Raw genomic sequence first — 19,510 nt, 5'->3', positions numbered from 1 at the left:
GGCCAGCCTGCTCTAGGGTAGAGTGTCCCTGGGCATAGCAGAGGGGTTGGAACTGCATGATCCTTGTGGTCCCTTCCAACAATGACTGATGCTATGATTCTAACAGGAGAATCAGTTTCACTCCTTTGCTCTATGCTGTCACAGGTTGCTGTCAGTTTGACAAACTTTTTCATCAGTATCTGCAGCAGTTACAGCTGAATGAGAGCCATGGCTGTATGTTCCCAGTGGCTGTGCCCAGGTTTGCCAGTCTCTGCTACCTGTGGTGTGTCATCAGCCAGGGGAGCTGCTCACAGCTCAACTGACCTGATTATTTTTAATCCAGGTACTTCCTCTCACTCCTTAACCATATGACTGTGCACATGCTTGTGCTGGCACAGCCACTGGGATGGCACAGGGATGGGAACAAGCAACAGGGGGTTAGGGAAGGTTGCCAAATCCAAGTTCATCAGGATCTGTCCTCAGTTTTTCTTGTGCAGCAATAATAGCAGTTCTGTACCCTAGAGGAATACTAAATCTGTGCCACAAAGCTTAGCAGCTATATGGTCATAAAGCTGCTCGTTAAGATATTTAAAATCATTTGTGTGCTTGAGTAAATACAGTCCAATAATTACTGATCCTTAATATTTTACTGCCAGCTGTTCATCAAGACACGAATCAGTTGGTTTGTTATGGGTGAAGTTTCCATTAGGATTTATGCTACCTAGATGCTTCTGAAAATGTTTCATTCTATCTTGCTGTCTAATCTGCTATCAGCATGGAGAAATACCATTAATTAAGCACTAAGACTTTGTATAATCATCTTCCTAGACTGCAGAATGTGTTACCTTTGCTGTTCAACAACTGGTCAGGCCACACCTTGAGTCCTGTGTCCAGTTCTGGGCCCCTCAATTCAAGAGAGATGTTTTGATGCTGGAACATGTCCAGAGAAGGGAAACAAAGCTGGTGAGAGGCCTGGAACACAGCCCTGTGAGGAGAGGGTGAGGGAGCTGGGAGTGTTTAGCCTGGAGAAGAGGAGGCTCAGGGGGGACCTCATTGCTGTCTACAGCTACCTGAAGGGAGGCTGTAGCCAGGTGGAGGTTGGTCTCTTCTGCCAGGCAACCAGCAACAGAGCAAGGGGACACAGTCTCAAGTTGTACCGGGGGAGGTCTAGGCTGGATGTTAGGAGGAAGTTGTTGGCAGAGAGAGTGATTGGCATTGGAATGGGCTGCCCAGGGAGGTGGTGGAGGCACCGTCCCTGGAGGTGTTGAAGCAAAGCCTGGCTGAGGCACTCAGTGCCATGGTCTTGTTGACTGGCTAGGGCTGGGTGCTAGGTTGGACTGGATGATCTTAGAAGTCTCTTCCAACCTGGTTGATTCTATCATTCATCTACCTCAGTCCAGCACAGGGCACTGATGGTTGTCTGAAGCATCAGCCCCCTGCATGCGTAGGAGCGAGACATGCTCAGGCTCAAGGATGCTGAAGGAGGATGCTGTCCCATAAGAGCAGGGTTATCCTGTGTAACCTAGCATTCCATCTTCAGCTCTGAGCCAGTGTCAGCTTCTTCATCAGAGTTGTTTGCTCCTTGGATAAAAACAAAGAGTTAGCACCAAGAAGGCATCATGAGCATCAATCAGTCATCTGCACTTCTAATATGCCACTAACACGCATTCTGGCTGGTGGAAAACCAGAAGGCGACTGAAGTTGATAAGCTGTGAGAAGTTGATCAGTTGGATACTGTTCAGTATCCAAACTGAAAACTTTGCTAGCAGGAGGTTAGCAAATGTGACACCCACCTGCCAGGAGGGCTGGAAGGAGAATCCAGGAAACTACAGGCCTGTCAACCTGATCTGGGTGCTAGGAAAGGTGGTGGAGCAGATGATCATGAGTGCCATCCATCACATGGCACATAGAGGACAGCCAGGTGATCAGGCCCAGCCTGCATGAGTTTATGAAAGACAAATCCTGCTTGACTAACCTGGCTTTTTACAGCAGGTTGACCAGCTTAGTGGATAAGGGAAAAGCTGTGGATATTGTTTACCTGGACTTGACTACAACGTTTGGCACTGTTTCCCACAACATTCTCCTGGAGAAAGTGGCTGCTCATGGCTTGGGCAGATGTCCTCTTCACTGGGTAGAAACTTGACTGGATGACTGGGCCAAGAGATCTGTGGTAAATGGAGTTAAGTCCAGTTGATGGCCAGTCACAAGTAACGTTCCCCAGAGTTCAGTACTGCACCAGTCCTCTTTAATGTCTTTGTTCAGTGATCTGCATGAGGGCATCAAGGGCACCCTCAATAAGTTTGCAGGAGACACCAACGTGGGCAGAAGTGTTGATGTTCTTCAGGGTAGAGATGCTCTGCAGAGGGATCTGGACAGGCTGGATCAATGGGCCAAGGCCAGCAATATGAAGTTCAACATGGCCAAGTGCTGGATCCTGTACCTGGTTCATAATAACCCTATGCGATGCTGCAGGGTCACAGTATCACAGTATCACCAAGGTTGGAAAAGACCTCACAGATCATCAAGTCCAACCCTTTACCACAGAGCTCAAGGCTAGACCATGGCACCAAGTGCCACGTCCAATCCTGCCTTGAACAGCTCCAGGGACGGCGACTCCACCACCTCCCCGGGCAGCCCATTCCAGTGTCCAATGACTCTCTCAGTGAGTGGCTGGAAAGCTGCCTGGCAGAAAGGCACCTGGGAATGTTCATAGAATCAACCAGCTTGGAAGAGAGCTCCAATATCATCCAGTCCAACCTAGCACCCATCCCTGTCCAATCCACTAGACCATGGCACTAAGTGCCTCAAATGGCCAGCAGAATATGAGGCAACAATGTGCCCTGATGGCCAAGAAGGCTACCAGCATCCTGTTGTGTTAGAACTAGTGTGGCCAGCAGGACTAGGGAAGTGATTGTCCCTGTGTACTTGGTACTGGTGTGGCCACATCTCCAACTCTGTTTAGCCCACACACTACAAGAAAGACGTTGAGGTGCTGTGGTGTATCCAAAGAAGGGTAGCAAAGGTGTTGAAGGGGGGCCTGGTGCACAAGTCTTCTGTGGGAGCAGCTGAGGGAACTAGTATTGTTCTGTATGGAATAAAGGAGGCTGAGAGGAAAAGTTACTCTTCTGAAAGCATGCTGTAGCAGGGTGAGCCAGGGAAGGTTTATACTGTATCTTAGGAGCATTTTCTTCACTGAAAGAGTTGTCAAGCCTTGGAACAGTCTGTCCAGGGAAGTGGTTGAGTCACCATCCCTGGACATATGTAAAAGACTTGTAGATGTGACATTTAGGGTCATGGTTTAGTGGTAGACTAAGGTAAATGTCAGCTTAGCATTTGGACTCTGATATTAATGGTCTTTTACAACCTAGCTGATTCTATGGTTCTAAACCTGTCACGTCGTTTCTAAAGGGCTGTGAGACCTGGGCTTTCAGGAAGGCCATTTGAACTAGTAGGCAAGAGCTAATTACATAACATAAGGGAAGTGTAAAGTGAAAGCATACATAAGAATATGTGCACTATAAAGTTGTATACACTGCAGAGACCAAGTAAATTCAAAGGGCAAAAGAGCCCTGTGGATGCTGAGACTGCTGATGCAGGAGCTGTACAGCCTGGATGATCCAACTGCTGCAGTCCCTGCAGAGTAGGACTGCTTTCAGGGCTTCAGGATCTGAATACTGTTGCTCTTTTTCCTCTTTTTTTAATCTGCCTTCCTCTTTTCTTCCCAGGGAATGGCTTTTACACTTGAAGAGAGGCTTCAGCTGGGAATTCATGGCCTTCTTCCTCCTTGTTTCTTAAGCCAAGATGTTCAAGTCCTCCGTGTGATGAAAAACTTTGAGAACAAATCAAATGATCTAGACAAGTATGTCAAAACCATCTTATTTCCTCCTCCCTCCCTGTTTTCAGTTTTCAATCCTTTAGAGCCTCCAAGAAGACTGATGGATGCTGCTTCAAAGCACACAGGTCTCCCTCGAAGTCACTTTTTTCCAGCTGCCCATGGAGCTTTCATTATAGCCTGTCCACCTTCTCCTCATTATATGCTCTCCTAGAATAGCACTGGTACTATCTTTTCCCACCACCACATTTCTGGGGAGCAAATTTTGGGTACAAATGTACATTGAAAAGTCAGTCCTTGCCTCAGAGCACTGGAGGCAGACTGAACACAAGTACTGCCCATACCTGCCATGTGCATATCAATACATCCACTATGATACTGGGTGGAAGAACAGAAAGAACCTGCCAACTGGAAGGAAATGAATTAAACAAAACAGAACAAATGATGTCTATTGACTAATCTTTGTATTTCTGAGCTTCCTTTGCATCCAGTATTGTTCATCACAGTTGATGATGGAAAATGGTGTTTGACTCCTGTTGTGATGGATGGGTTTGCATCTCACAGAATCACAGAGTTTCTTAGATTGGAAAAGACCTTCAAGAGCATTGAGTCCAATCATTAGTTTCACACTGACAGGTCCTTGACGAAACCAAATCCCTCAGCACAATATCCAATCACTATGAATTGATATGGTTGGAAAGGACCACCAGCATCATCCAGTCCAACCTTCATCCCAGCATCCTTAATCACTAAACCATAGACTCACGTGCCACATCCACTCTCCATTTAAACACCTCCAGGGATGGCAACTCCACCACCTCCCTGGGCAGCCTGTTCCAGTGCCTGACCACCTGCTCAGTAAAGAACTTCCTCCCAGCACCCAACCTAAACCTTCCCTGACACATCTTGAGGCCATTTCCTCTTGTCCTCTCATTAGTAATTTGGGAGATGAGACCAGCTCCAGCCTCACTACAGCCTCTACAGCTGTAGAGGACAATAAGGTCCCCTCTCAGCCTCCTCTTCTCCAGACTAAACAACCCCAGCTCCCTCAGCCGCTCCTCATAGGTCATTTTCCAGACCTCTCCCCGGCCTTGTCTCCCTTCTTCACACCCGCTCCAGCACCTCAATGTCCCTTCTATACTGTGGTGAAACTCAAATGAGTTTATGCAAGGGTGTGACTTCAGCTCTGCTGAATCTTTGTGTAGCTGTTGGTGAGGATGGTAAAGCTGGTCAGGTCCTCTGGGAAATTTTGCTCCAAGTACCCAACCTTGGTATAGCACTGCGGAGTGTCAAGGCTTGGGAAAACTGAATGAATACTGAGTGAGCCAAGTACTGCGTTTTGTGGAGCTGCCATGAATGCTGATACATTTCTATTTTGGTTTACTTTCAAGGTATATTGTCCTTATGACATTGCAAGACAGGAACGAGAAGCTTTTTTACCGAGTGCTGACCTCCGACATCGAAAGGTTCATGCCCATCATTTACACCCCAACAGTTGGCCTGGCTTGTCAGCAGTATGGTTTGGCTTTCAGGAGACCACGGTGAGTGGAGAGACTCTTCTTGACTCTATTAAATTTGGTGTGAATGTTTCTTTTGTATCAACAGTCCATCTTTATGTGTGTGGCCCAAAAGATCTGAAACTCTCATCCAAAGTCGGAGCAGCAAACAGTTTTGTGTGTGTAGACTTGATGATGAGCTGGGGAATCGAGACTAGCTCTGCCTTCTTCCTATGGACAGTGAACAGAGTGGTTTTGTTCTCTAACAGTACTGTACAGTCTGTGCAGCCTAGCTCCAAACAGCTTTCTGAACTTACGGCTGCACCCCGCCCCATCTGCTGCCTCAGGAGCTCGGAGTGCCTTCTGCAGTGCTGCCGTTTGAGTAATTGCTGGGGTTTGGATACATTGTGCTGAGTTGGAGCTTTTGTGTGCACTGCCACAAACCATGCCACAAGAATCATTTTCATAAGGGATGATGCTCTGCATCGGTGCCTTCCTCACTGCTCCAAACAGTGACCATATAAATTCATGCAACATTAAACACTCTCTACCATGCTGGAAGGCACTGTCCTGCATTAACTCTTTTTAATGATTAATGCTGAAAGTCCTCATTAGCATTCTGAAATACATTTTAGTCCTAGCCTGAAAATTCAGGGGTGAGGTTCAATTTTCATTGCAAGCTTCTTATTTTTTCTTTCTTGTCCTCGAAATAAAGAGTAAAGGTTTTAACTTTTGCTGCAGAAGTATGCAAAGGAGAGGAGAGGAATAATATCCTTTTTAAAAGCATTGCACCAGCATGAGGTGTAACTGCAGTTTCAGCTGAGAGTGGTGTGATGGGTGACAAAACAGGCAAGTTCTACTAGCTGCCTCTAAGGGCACAGGAGGATCATAACCTTGAAGATCAAGGAGCTGTGTAAACTAATAATGAAGGATATATTATGGATAAGATTGTACTGGTGAAAAACAGTTGCATCCTTCTTGTCCTTATTTCCAACAAGGACACTGCATTCCCTGACATGAGCTGCTCTTCAGGATTGTGTTTTGGCTTATTTCTGTTCTGGGTAATTGTGTTCTATTTCCAGCTTCTAAATTTGCTGGGCTGTGGTGAAGATATTCATCTAGGGAAGTCTTGATTATATCCACAGATTCAAGGATTGCATTGGGTTGGAAGGGACCCTCAAAGGTTGTCTTGTCAAACCCTCCTCCAGTGAGCAGGAACATCCAGCTAGATCACGCTGCCCAGGGCCACATCAAGTCTGATCTTGAATATCTTTAGGGGTGGGGCCTCAACCACTTCCCCAAGCAACCTGTTCCAGTATTTCACCACTCTCACTGTAAAGAACTTGCTCCTTATGCCCAACCTAAATCTACTCTGCTCCAATTTAAAACCATTGTCACTACAAGCCATTCTAATTAGTCCTTCTCCAGCCTTTCTGCAGGTCTCCTTCAGATATTGAAATGTAGCTATAAGGGCCCCCCAGAGCATTCTCCAGGTAGAACAGCCCCAGTTCTTTAAGCCTGTCGTCACAGGAGAGGTGTTTCAGCCTTCTCATCATCTTAGTGGCCCTCTTCTGGACCTGCTCCTGCAGGTTCATATCCCTCTTCTGTTGTGGGCCCCATAGCTGGAGATAGTACTCCAGGAGAGGTCTCAGCAGAGCAGAGCAGAGTGGTAGAATGACCTCTCTTGACATGCTGGCCACACTTCTTTAGATGCAGCCCAGGATGTGATTTGCCTTCTGGGCTGCAAGTAGCCATTGTTGGCTGATATTCATCTTATTGCCCACCAGTACTCCCTAGTGACTTTCAGCAGGACTGCTCTCAATTTCATCTCTCCCCAGCCTGTATTGATATCGAGGATTGTCCTGACCAAGGTGCAGGACCTAACACTTGGCCTTATCCCCTCATCTTCATTGTGTATGAGGAAGCCAAAGAAAGAATTGCTCTTTGTACAGGAGGAGAACACTTAATTCTTCTGGGCAGGAGTAAAAGGTAGTAAAGAGAAGAGAATCCAGACTGTCTCCTGGTGTTCACCTGTGAGCACTGTCAAGCAGGGAAGAACACACTGCTAGTTCTCAGCTGCTCAAAATTCACAGCTGCAATTCCTGAATGTGCAGCCACTGTCTTTGCCTTCAGTCTGCCTTTACTGTGCAAGAAGTTAAAACAATATCTGGGAGATGTGCTTCTTTTCTTTTCCATCCCTAATGTTATCCTCAGGAAAGTAGGTCTGCCTTTCCGTGCACTAGACTCTGCAGTTGTTGCTGTTGGAGAATTCCACTTCCTGGAACTCAGTTCTTTCTCATGTTATAAACCCTCAGCATTTTACCAACGTGGTAAGAACATCTGTTCTCATAATCTGACAGTTTTACTGCTCAACTTGGGCTTGGAGCTGTTTTGGATTCCAGCCTATGGCTTCCACAGGAAAGGGCAAACTGTCATGCCCTTAGTACACTGAATTTCCAGTGGCAGGGAGCCAGCAGTGTGCTCAGGTGGCCAAGAGAGCCAGTGGCATCCTGGCCTGCATCAGGAATGGTGTGGCCAGCAGGAGCAGGGAGGTCATTCTGCCCCTGTACTCTGCACTGGTTAGACCACACCTTGAGTGCTGTGTTCAGTTCTGGGCCCCCCAGTTTAGGAGGGACATTGAGATGCTTGAGCGTGTCCAGAGAAGGGCGACGAGGCTGGGGAGAGGCCTTGAGCACAGCCCTACGAGGAGAGGCTGAGGGAGCTGGGATTGGTTAGCCTGGAGAAGAGGAGGCTCAGGGGTGACCTTATTGCTGTCTACAACTACCTGAGGGGTGGTTGTGGCCAGGAGGAGGTTGCTCTCTTCTCTCAGGTGGCCAGCACCAGAACGAGAGGACACAGCCTCAGGCTGCACCAGGGGAGATTTAGGCTGGAGGTGAGGAGAAAGTTCTTCCCTGAGAGAGTCATTGGACACTGGAATGGGCTGCCTGGGGAGGTGGTGGAGTCGCCGTCCCTGGAGCTGTTCAAGGCAGGATTGGATGTGGCACTTGGTGCCATGGTCTAGCCTTGAGCTCTGTGGTAAAGGGTTGGACTTGATGATCTGTGAGGTCTCTTCCAACCTTGGTGATACTGTGATACTGTGTGAATTTCAGCCTAGCCTCAGATTTGGTTTGAATCAAGTTGTGTTTTTTTAACAAAACAGTGGTTTTGTTGCAAAAAGAAAAGAGTATTGCACTATGTAAAGTGATGAGAAGCATTCATATGTGCTTTTTTTGTCAATCTGCCTTTTACTGTCTTGCAGTGTATATTTTCTGTCTTGGAGGATGTTATGTATATTAGGAGCTGGCCTGCAAGACCTTAGTTCAGGGTGAGAACCAGCACTTCCTGATAAATCACTGGGGCCTGCAGATTTGGTGAGCTCAGGAATTAAGTTTGAATTTCTACCTTTACCCCTTCCTGTGTTTGTTAGCCTAAGTTTCACTGATGTTCCGTGGGGGTCAGTCTCTTCTGCCAGGCAACCAGCAACAGAACAAGAGGACACAGTCTCAGGTTGGGGCAGGGGAGGTCTAGGCTGGGTGTTAGGAGGAAGTTGTTGGCAGAGAGAGTGGTTAGCATTGGAATGGGCTGCCCAGGGAGGCAGTGGAGTCGCTGTCCCTGGAGATGTTCAAGAAAAGCTTGGATGAGGCACTTAGTACCATGGTCTTGTTGGGACAATATCCACAGAGAGAGTGATTGGCATTGGAATGGGCTGCCCAGGGAGGTGGTGGAGTTGCCATCCCTGGAGCTGTTCAGGAAAAGCCTGGCTGAGGCATTTAGTGCCATGGTCTAGATGATTGGACAGAGCTGGGTGCTAGGTTGGACTGGCTGATCTTGGAGGTCTCTTCCAACCTGGTCGATTCTATGAATCTTTTATGAATAAAAGTTGATTCTTCTAATTGTGTTTGTATTGGAAGGGCTTTAAAACAAAGTGAGACCCATATAAATGTAATTTACTGATGTTTTAGGATGAACATAGCACTTAGAGCTGGAGAGGACAAGCCATTCAGTTTTGCTCTGCTGTCATAGGAAGCTTTGTCATATAATCCTGTTCATTAATTAATCATGGCTTATGTTAAATCTGCAGTGAAGCTGCTCTATGTAGCCCATTCCAGGACATAACTCTCATGTAAGCAAAAAGTGTTTTTCCCTAGATTCCCCACCTAAACATTCTTTGCAGTGTCATCCTCTCTGCAGTAGCTTTTGCATGGTAGCAGACTGGAATCACATTCAGCTTGACAGCTTCCTTGCCTTGGACTCATCCAGCTTGTCCCATTCTTAAGTGTCCTGTTTGGCTACCACAAAAGTGTCCTTTTTGCATCACGGAAGAGTGAGCACCACTTTGCCACAGAGGGCTGGCAGAGTCGAGGTGACTGGAGCAGTTAGCTGTGAACTTTTGCTAACGTGTCCTGGCGTGCCCTCACTGGTTTTGGCATTATCTGAGTGGTCTGGTCACTGTAATTCATTTTGTCTTCTCCATGTGAATCTTTGACACAATTATTCCACCAAATATGTGCCACTCCATAATTGTGCTTAGTATTTCTCCTCACTACATGTCCTGCTGTGAACTCTCTCCTGCTGATTTTGGGTCATCTCTCCACTGAATCAAATTCTTTCTAAGCTTGTCCTCCAGAGTGCCATGCCTCCCACCCCACGTCTTTGGGCAGCAGGGAGCTGATCTGAATGTTTGCTGCAGCAATTACCTTTTAAACCAGGCTGTCACATCTAATGCAGTTGAGCAGGCAGGAGAGATGAGATATCTCAGTTTTTAAGTGCCATATGGTGCTCCAGCATGGATGGACATGCACATATAGAATCATAGAATCAACCAGGTTGGAAGAGACCTCCACTTATAGTGAGGAGGGAGGTCTATAGAATATTATGCAGTCTTTCTGTGGCCACAGCAGCAGCAATTAGTGAAAAATGGACACAATACACTTCTTCCCTGTGTTGAGGTCTTCCTCAGCCCTATTAGTGCTTGCCTTTATCATAGAATCAGTCAGGATTGGAAGGGACCACAAGGATCATCGAGTTCCAACCCCTCTGCCATGGGCAGGGACACCCTACCATAGATCAGGCTGCTTTGAAGGTTGACCCTGGAAAGGTTAAAACAATTTGCTTACAAATAAAAAGTAATTTGCTTACAATGCAGCACTTGTACAAGAGCATCTGAAAATAGTCCTATGAGATCCAACAGGGCTTTTCTCATCAGAGCACATTTATGAGTGTTCACATGGCTGCAGATTTTGTTTGCCAGATGCTGCTGTCATAATTGCAGGGCTCAGTGCCTCTTTTACCTTTCCTAGTCTCTAGACAAAGTCTTAAGGCTGGACTTCTTTACCTGTGCTTTTACAGGGCTGGTGTCTGAAGGTCAGGACTCCTTCTAGGTCCAGGTTTCCATCATCCTCTATAGAATCTATAGTTCTATAGAATATTATGCAGTCTTTCTCTGCTAACCAGGAGGCTCAGGGGTGACCTTATTGCTGTCTACAACTACGTGAAGGGTGGTTGTGGCCAGGAGGAGGTTGCTCTCTTCTCTCAGGTGGCCAGCACCAGAACGAGAGGACACAGCCTCAGGCTGCACCAGGGGAGATTTAGGCTGGAGGTGAGGAGAAAGTTCTTCACTGAGAGAGTCATTGGACACTGGAATGGGCTGCCCGGGGAGGTAGTGGAGTCGCCGTCCCTGGGGCTGTTCAAGGCAGGATTGGATGTGGCACTTGGTGCCATGGTCTAGCCTTGAGCTCTGTGGTAAAGGGTTGGACCTGATGATCTGTGAGGTTTCTTCCAATCCTGATAATACTGTGACACTGTGAAAACAACTGCTAGGAAAACCCACTTGCAAACATCCAGCTCTCGGTATGCTAACCTGTGATCCTTATAGTGTCCTCACTACTTCTGATGGACCAGGCTGAGTGTCTTATACCTCACCAGGTTCCTGTCTCTGCCTTCCCCAAACTCCTACTGCTGTTCTCTTCAGGAGGCACTTCAAATTCCTCAAGCAGGTTTGTTGGGTTGGGTTTTTTTTTCCCCTGTGTCCTCAGACTTTTCCTATGCAGTGAAAACTCAGGTTTTTTGAATGACCATAAGAGAGCTGGAACTATCAGATCATTAAAACCAGCATTTCCAGCACCTAAGACCTCTGAAGTTGTTGGAAAGTGTCTGTGTTGAATCACAATGTTCCAGTCTTGTTTTCCAGGCAGGTTTTGAAATGATTAAAAAAAAAAAAGATTTTGTAAATTCTAAGTGCAGGTTGAAGGATCAAACAGTAGCACCTGAGTGTTCAAGTCCAGACTGGATGGGGCTTTGAGCAACCTGATCTAGTAGAAGGTGTCCCAGCCCAAAGCAGGAATTTGACACTAGATTATCTTTAAGGTCTCTTCCAACCCAAACTGTTCTATGATTTTTTTGATTAAAGACCCTGTCAAAATCTCTCTTCTGTGATCAGACCACATTAAATAAGCACAAGAAAGGAGCAACCATGTCCAAGGAGACGTCCTCCTAGCCACAAATCCTGTCTGCAGCAGTAGCCAGTAACAGGAGGAGTATTAAAACTAGGGGGGATAAATATCCTGACTTCTCAGGGACTTTGGTCAGGCATGGGAAAGGGCTGCCTGGGGAGGTGGTTGAGTCACCATAGAATCATAGAATCATCCAGGTTGGAAGAGACCTCCAAGATCATCCAGTCCAACCTAGCACCCAGCCCTAGCCAATCAACTAGACCATGGCACTAAGTGCCTCAGCCAGGCTTTGCTTCAACACCTCCAGGGACAGTGACTCCACCACCTCCCCGGGCAGCCCATTCCAGTGTCAAATCACTCTCTCTGTGAGAAAGACCAATGCCATCTCTGGAAGTGTTTAAAACACCTGCTCTGGAAGTGTTTAAAAGTCGTTTGGATGTGGTGCTTGGGGATATGGTTTAGGCTGAACCTTGCAAGAGTAAGGTTTATCGGTTGGACCTGGTGATCCTGAGGGTCTTTTCCAAGCAGAATGTTTCTGTGATTCTATGATACTCAGATTCTGCCCCTCCTTGTTTTGTGTCTCATGGTTTTGTGGTTGTAGTTTTGTTACAAAAATCTGCCACTGTGTGGGACAAAACTCTTCTGCTGTGTGGGACAAAAGTCTTCTGCTGTGTGGGGCTTCACAAGTTCTGGAATGGTTGTAAGAGGGCTTGGATGTATGCCTATTGTCAGGGCCAAAGGATATGGCTGGAAATGGTGTCCCAAGGCAGCAATATTTCATAGAATCATAGCATCAATGAGCTTGGAAGACATCTCCAAGATCATCCTGTCCAACCTAGCACCAAGCCCTAGCCAATCAACTGGACCATGGCACTGAGTGCCTCAGCCAGGCTTTTCTTCAACACCTCCAGAGATGACAACTCCAGCACCTCCCTGGGCAGCCCATTCCAGTGGTTGCATTGTTTCCTTTGTTTGCTTTTTCTGATTGTTTTGTTTTGCTTTACAAATGTGCTTAAAGCACAGGGCTGAACTTGTGCAATGCTATTGAAAAGGGTTTTTTTTAAAGCAGAGGATCTCTTTTCGTTGTGGCAGTATCTTTGGAAGGACTCCTTATACTTTTTCACAAGGAGAAAGCAGAGAGGAAACTTATCTTGGGGCATGGAATGAGGGTTTTATTTCTTCTGTGATAATGAGGGATAGTTTTACTGCAGTGACATAAGACCATAATGTCTTTAGACACTGGGTAATTCATGAGCATACTGCTATTTGAAAGTATAAAGTCATCAGCTGCTCCTCAAAAGCTTTTGGCATCCCATGAGAGCAGGACTGGAAAAGGTTGGAGCATTACTTTTGGAGGAAAGCAGTGGGGGCAGAGAGAAAAACATAAATTCACTTTTCTGGAGATGTAAATATCCTTGACAAGTGATGGCAGAACAATGCAAAACATGCTTGGGTGAAGCTGAACCTGGAGAATGAAAGCTAACAGGATGCAGATGGTGCAAAAATGAAGTCTGACAAAATAATGATCTGTGTCTCTGATGACAAATGAGCAAGTGAAAGATCAGTCAAGCTACAGAATTGTCAACAGATCTGTCTCTGATGAGGTGCTTTTTTTTAATGACATTGCACAGTCTGAGCAGCAGGAGAGGAAGTTGCCTGGTGTTTCTGGTACTGGTAGATAGTAGCTGAACATGAGGCAGCAGTGTGCCCAGGTGGTCAAGAGAGCCAATGGCATCCTGGCCTGGATCAGGAAGAGTGTGGCCAGTAGGACAAGGGAGGTTATTCTGCCCCTGTACTCAGCACTGGTCAGGCCACACCTTGAGTGCTGTGTCCAGTTCTGGGCTCCTCAGTTCAAGAGAGATGTTGAGGTGCTGGAAGGTGTCCAGAGAAGGGTGACAAGGCTTGAGAGGGGTCTGGAACACAGCCCTGTGAGGAGAGGCTGAGGGAGCTGGGGGTGTGCAGCCTGGAGAAGAGGAGGCTCAGGGGTGACTTCATTGCTGTCTACGACTACCTGAAGGGAGGCTGTAGCCAGGTGGGGGTTGGTCTCTTCTCCCAGGCAACCAGCAACAGAACAAGGGGACACAGTCTCAAGCTGTGCTGGGGAAGGTCTAGGCTGGATGTTAGGAGGAAGTTGTTGTCAGAGAGAGTGATTGGCATTGGAATGGGCTGCCCAGGGAGGTGGTGGAGTCACTGTCCCTGGAGGTGTTGAAGCAAAGCCTGGCTGAGGCACTTAGTGCCATGGTCTGGTTGACTGGCTAGGGCTGGGTGCTAGGTTGGGCCTCTGAGATCTTGCAGGTCTTTTTTCCAACCTGGATGATTCTATGATTCTAAAGACTTTAAACCCAAGCATAATGGAAATTAAGGCAAAAGAGTAAGTCCCATAGACGTGTCCCTAACCACAGAATCGTTGGCTCTTCCTTTTCTTTGAAACAGTGGAGGTCAAAAGTGAGTGGGAAGGCTGGGTTTTGTACTGATGCCCTAAAAATTGTTCTTTGAAATCCCTGTAGGCAATCTCTACTTGTGAAAAGGTTTGCTATCATAACTTCTCTTGTTGCTACCAGCCTGATTCAGCCTTCTTCAAGAAGCCACTGATATCACTGTAGGAGGAGATTGATATGTCCAATCATATGCTTTCAGAGAACGTCACCACAGCAGACTGGTCCTGTAATAGACTGAAAGAGGGGGAAACTGTGGAATGTGTGTGAAGACAATGTAGAATCTGGAAGCTCTGAAGAGGTTGGCAGGATATATAGGTGGGAGACAGTCCTTGGTATGGGATCAGGTTACAGAATGTGGGGAAGGCCATGACTGAAGTAGGTAAAGATGAGCCAGTAAGCACAGAGAGAGCACCAGGGCTGCTGAAAACATCTCAGCCTGCTGGAAACCTCTGCCAAGAGGTGACAAAGTCGTTCACAGGTTCCCACTGCTCCTGCAGAGGTGACTCCACTTTTTCCAGACAAACCTTTTCAGCATGCAGTACCCCCATCCTTGTCCCTTCTCAGTTCCCCCTTCAGTTAAGTGGTTCTCAAAATGGGATGAAGGGCACAGATTGACTTCTGGGTGTACAGGGAGAAGAGCTGAGATATCAGCCATGATTTTAGGTACCATGGAGACTGGGATAATAGGATGGACACTGTTGGTGTGTACCACAGTTATGCAGTGGGAGTGAAAAGCAACTTACATCCTTTTTCTTCACTAGAAAAACAATCAGTGCTGCTCCTTCTCTATCTCCAGTGTTTGCTCTTCCTCTCCCTTACCTTTCCTGCACAAAATATATGTGGCTTTAGCAGCCAAGAGCAACCTCCATGGACGTTAACAGCAGTGTCTCCTATTAATTTATGAAGGTCAGGCTTTCCTTTGCTGTCAGAGGTGATTTAAGTTGAAGTCTGCTGAAATTCCCAGATTTACCAGGAGAAGCTCATAGGAAGAGGTGGAGTTGGCCAAAAGAAAGACATTGACCTGGTGAAGGAAATTCAAGAGGAAGTGTTTGCCTTTAATCTGGCATAAATCTGTGCTGCTGCCACAAGAATCAACCCCACCTTAAACAAAAAAAAAATGCCAAAGACAGGGAGGAGGGAAGAGAATTATTTAGTTTTGAATACCAGGATGTAAATTGGAGGGGAAATAGCACCAGCTATCATGAAAACATCAGACAGCAGTATCCACTGGACCATAGGACAGCTTCCCATGGACTATGCTTCATGACCTAGGGGACACCTTGCATGAGTAGCAATCCTCTTTTCTTCTAGCTCTGTGGGGGTCAGTCTCTTCTGCCAGGCAACCAGCAACAGAACAAGGGGACACAGTCTCAAGTTGTGCCAGAGGAGGTCTAGGCTGGATGTTAGGAGGAAGTTCTTCACAGAGGGAGTGATTGGCATTGGAATGGGCTGCCCAGGGAGGTGGTGGAGTCACCATCCCTGGGGGTGTTGAAGAAAAGCCTGGATGGGGCATTTAGCACCATGGTGTAGTTGACTGGCTAGGGCTGGGTGCTAGGTTGGACTGGATGATCTTGGAGGTCTCTTCCAACCTGGTTGGTTCTGTGATTCTTAACTGTTTAGTTTATGGAATATTTACAGGATCACAGAATCATTCCAGTTGGAAAGGACCTTTAAGATCATCAAGCCAAACCATTTCCTAGCTCTAGCAAGTCTGGTGATAAGCTATGTCCCTTACCATCACATTTCTGCATCTTCTAAAGACCTCCAGGGACAATGATTCAGCCACCTCTCTTGGGAGCCTATCCTAGTGTTTGATAACCCTTTCAGTGAAAAAGTTTCTTCTAATATCTATAAATATATCAATTCTGTTATATTCATAAATGATACAGTTCTGGGTGATCTTGGAGGTCTCTTCCAACCTGGCTGATTCTATGATTCTATGATTTTTATTATATCATTGATATGGCACTGCAAGGTAACTGTGATCTGCAGTCCCATATTGCTGTGGAAAAGCCTTGTCAGAGCTAGCAAGGCAGCATTCCTATCCTCTAATAACAGGGCACAGAATCATCAGGGCTGGAAGGGACCTTAGGGATCATCTGTTCTAACACCCCTGCCATGGGCACCTACTTCTGAAGCAGAAAAAAACTCAGCAGGCTGCATGAAGAACTGGTTTGCATTTGCCAGAAAGATTCTTCCCCAGGGACTCTTCATAGAGTGAGGGCTTCTGAGCTTTGATGCTGTAATTTTCAGCTTCCCTGGGTTTTGCTGTGTTTTGGGGTTTGTTTCTGGAGAACCTTCTGTGTGGATGCATCATTCAAACATTTTTGGTAATGCAAACCACACACATCTTCAATACATGATTATGGGGGACCTGCTGTAGAAGCTGGTGGTATTTGATGTAATTTCTGGCAAAAGGAACATTTTCTTATGAGGTGGATTCATTCTGAGTATACCAGGTTAGATTTTACTTAATTGAAAGCTAATCATAGAATCAACCTTCTTGGAAGAGACTTCCAAGATCATCCAGTCCAACCTAGCACCCAGCCCTGTCCAATCAACTACATTATGGCACTAAAATCCAGGCTTTTCTTGAACACCTCCAGGGACAGTGACTCCACCACCTCCCTGGGCAGCCCATTCCAATGCCAATCACTCTCTCTGCCAACAACTTCCTCCTAACATCCAGCCTAGACCTCCTCTGGCACAACCTGAGACTGTGTCCCCTTGTTCTGTTGCTGGTTGTCTGGCAGAAGAGACCAACACCCACCTGGCTCCAGCCTCCCTTCAGCTGGCTGTAGACAGCAACGACTCTGATATTCTCAAGGTAATCCTTCTTTTCTTTGTCAAACTTTGTCCTAGCTCTGTATTCCTTTCTGGAGTTCCCTGCAGTGCACTTTCAAAGTGAAGGTGTGGGTCTTGCAAGAATTTGCACAGGACAGGAAGGAGATATCATTAGGGTAGGACTTAATTTAACTTCCCAGGGATTTTTGATCCCACCTCAACCTCTGTACTCTCAAGTAAAACACAATACATTACATGCTTAGCAGTGAAAACAGATAAGGGCTCCTTGGTCAACATCACTGAGCACTGATTGCCTATCTTAACACATTTCTCTGTGCAACCCTGTAGTCTTTCAGTTACTGAGATACCACCAGGGTCCCACATAGAGGCCAGTTTGGGATGGAGCCTCCAAAAAGGAAGAGAAATTCAGGGCTGAACCAGACTTTTCTACACTGTAGGAAAGTTGCTTTTGAATGAAGGGCTTCAAGTCCCTTGAGCATGGTGAGCTTAAATGCAGCAAAGCAGACTGAATTTGGGAACTGTACACTCTTGCTGGTTGGTGAAGTCCCTTGAGAGGTGGGATCTTGTGTCTTACATCAAAGCCTGATCTTTACCCATGTGCATCTGCAAATTAAGACAGGAGTGGCAGAGTAGCTATGAACAGCCTGGCTTGCTCCCTCTCCCTTCTGCACACCAGCAAGAAGGGGACTCTGGGTACTGAGGTTAAGCAAGAGTCAGACTTGCTTGGATCTCACCCATCCTTTGGCACCAGGAGCTCAATTCTTACACAGACCTTCTCAGAGGTTCACTTAAACACCACTATTGAAACACCACAGCTGAAAAGGACACTGGAGTAAATTGGTTTCTGATGTTTTGAGATGCAAGTGAGGTTTAAGCACTGAATTATGCTATGGCACAGCTCTTCTCTGGTTCAAGCATAAAATCCAGTCCTGAGAATCTGGAAGGTTCAGGTAGCTCAGGAAAAGCCAAGAGCAACATGGATCTGTTTGCCTCCTCCCTTAATCTTGTACTGTGGATAGCAGATATTTGTTAGGGATATGACACAAACACTCCATTGTCGCTGTGCTGCATAATGACCAAACCCAGTAGTTAATGAGTTGATCTTTCTCCATTAACTTCCCCCTGCTGAGGAAGAAAAGACTACTTATTATTTAGACTGTTTCCTGGCTAGCAGAACCCATGAATCCAGGGTTCCTCTCAATTTGTGCCCACTGTTCCCTAGCACTTCACATTTGTGATGCTGTCTGTTCCCTTTCACGTCCTCCTCACCCATTACCCATGTCCATCTGTGCTCCACTGTAGGCACCCACAGGAGTTTGTGCTTCTTCCCTTACTCCACCTCTTCTTTAGGGAGCAGCAGGCACAGCCATAAGTGCTCTGCTTGCTGTCCCCTTTGGTTTTCTATCTGTACATTTTGGATCCTGCTCCATAACCATTCCCTTTTTTCATGTTGTTTTCTCTACATTCAGGTTTTTTTCCTCATTTTCTCTGTGTTTTGCTCAGTCCTGCAGCTCAGAAGAGTTCTGATGTTTTACTGGGTATGGATTGGTGAGAGCTCAGTAGGAACTAGGCATGAAGCAGCACATGTTATGTCTAAGTGGAAGCTATCTTTTTGGCCAACTATCAGAATAGTTGTTAGAGGAAGGTTTGTGTTCCCCTCCCCAGAGTGATGGGGACATAGAATCAGACAGGGTTGGAAGGGACCACAAGGATCATCTAGTTCCAACCCCTCTGCCATGGGCAGGGACACCCTTCCCTAGATCAGGCTGCCCACAGCCTCATCCAGCCTGGCCTTAAACACCTCCAGGGATGTGTACAGGGTTAACCCTGCAGGGGGAGTGACCTTGAACCTGCCCTTAGGTGGTCTTGACCCCTCCCCGGGGGTGGGTCTGATCACTACCAGGTGATGGTTAGCTCCCCCTGCCTGTCTAAAGATCCATAAAAGCAGGGAGGGCTTCCTGTTCCCTCTCTCTCTGCACTCCCTGCCTCCCTGCTTACCAGCATCACCATCCTGTTCCTGGTTTTTACAACGTGGCCATCACCCACGAGGCAGACAAAGGCCATCACCATCAAAATCTGGTTGCATTTACACATTTTGTAGTTGTTTTCCCTTCCCTATACCTTTGTTAACTTCCCTACCTCAGATACCTTTTTAATTTATTGCTAAACTGTTCTTCTTTTAACTTCCAAATCAGAGTGAGATGATTTATTTGGGTGTGCTTACCTTTTCTCTCCCTACATCTAATTCCTTTCTTTTGGGAAAGAAGGGGGAAGAGGAAAGTGCACTCTAAAAATGTGTTACTGGTTCTATCAAATATATTTGAGTCTCTGAGAATTTAAATTAGAACCAAGACAGGATGGAGCCTTCAACCACCTCCCTGGTCAGGCTCTCACCACTCTGATGGTGAAGAATTTGGGAGCAATCATTCCTATGTGCTCATTCAGATGTCTCTGTTCTGGTCTTTGTCAGTTTCTCCTAGAGCTTAGCTGCTTGCTGTCCTCAGGATC

At 46.6% G+C, this 19,510-nt stretch overlaps 1 protein-coding gene across 2 annotated transcripts in view; it reads left to right on the top strand.

The window, feature by feature from the left end:
* ME3 (malic enzyme 3) overlaps nucleotides 1–19,510 on the top strand; it is a 156,931-nt gene that overhangs the window by 79,901 nt on the left and 57,520 nt on the right. For both annotated transcript variants that reach the window (XM_064169615.1, XM_064169608.1), the window contains exons 2-3: nucleotides 3,705–3,838; nucleotides 5,203–5,352. In XM_064169615.1, coding sequence (XP_064025685.1) covers nucleotides 3,705–3,838; nucleotides 5,203–5,352 — 284 coding nt within the window. The remainder of the gene's footprint in view (nucleotides 1–3,704; nucleotides 3,839–5,202; nucleotides 5,353–19,510) is intronic.

This window comes from Pogoniulus pusillus, chromosome 3 (genome assembly GCF_015220805.1).
Source record: "Pogoniulus pusillus isolate bPogPus1 chromosome 3, bPogPus1.pri, whole genome shotgun sequence".
NCBI classification, from domain to species: Eukaryota; Metazoa; Chordata; class Aves; order Piciformes; family Lybiidae; genus Pogoniulus; species Pogoniulus pusillus.
Note: the sequence above shows the minus strand (reverse complement) of the source record. Positions and strands in the feature narration are given on the sequence as shown.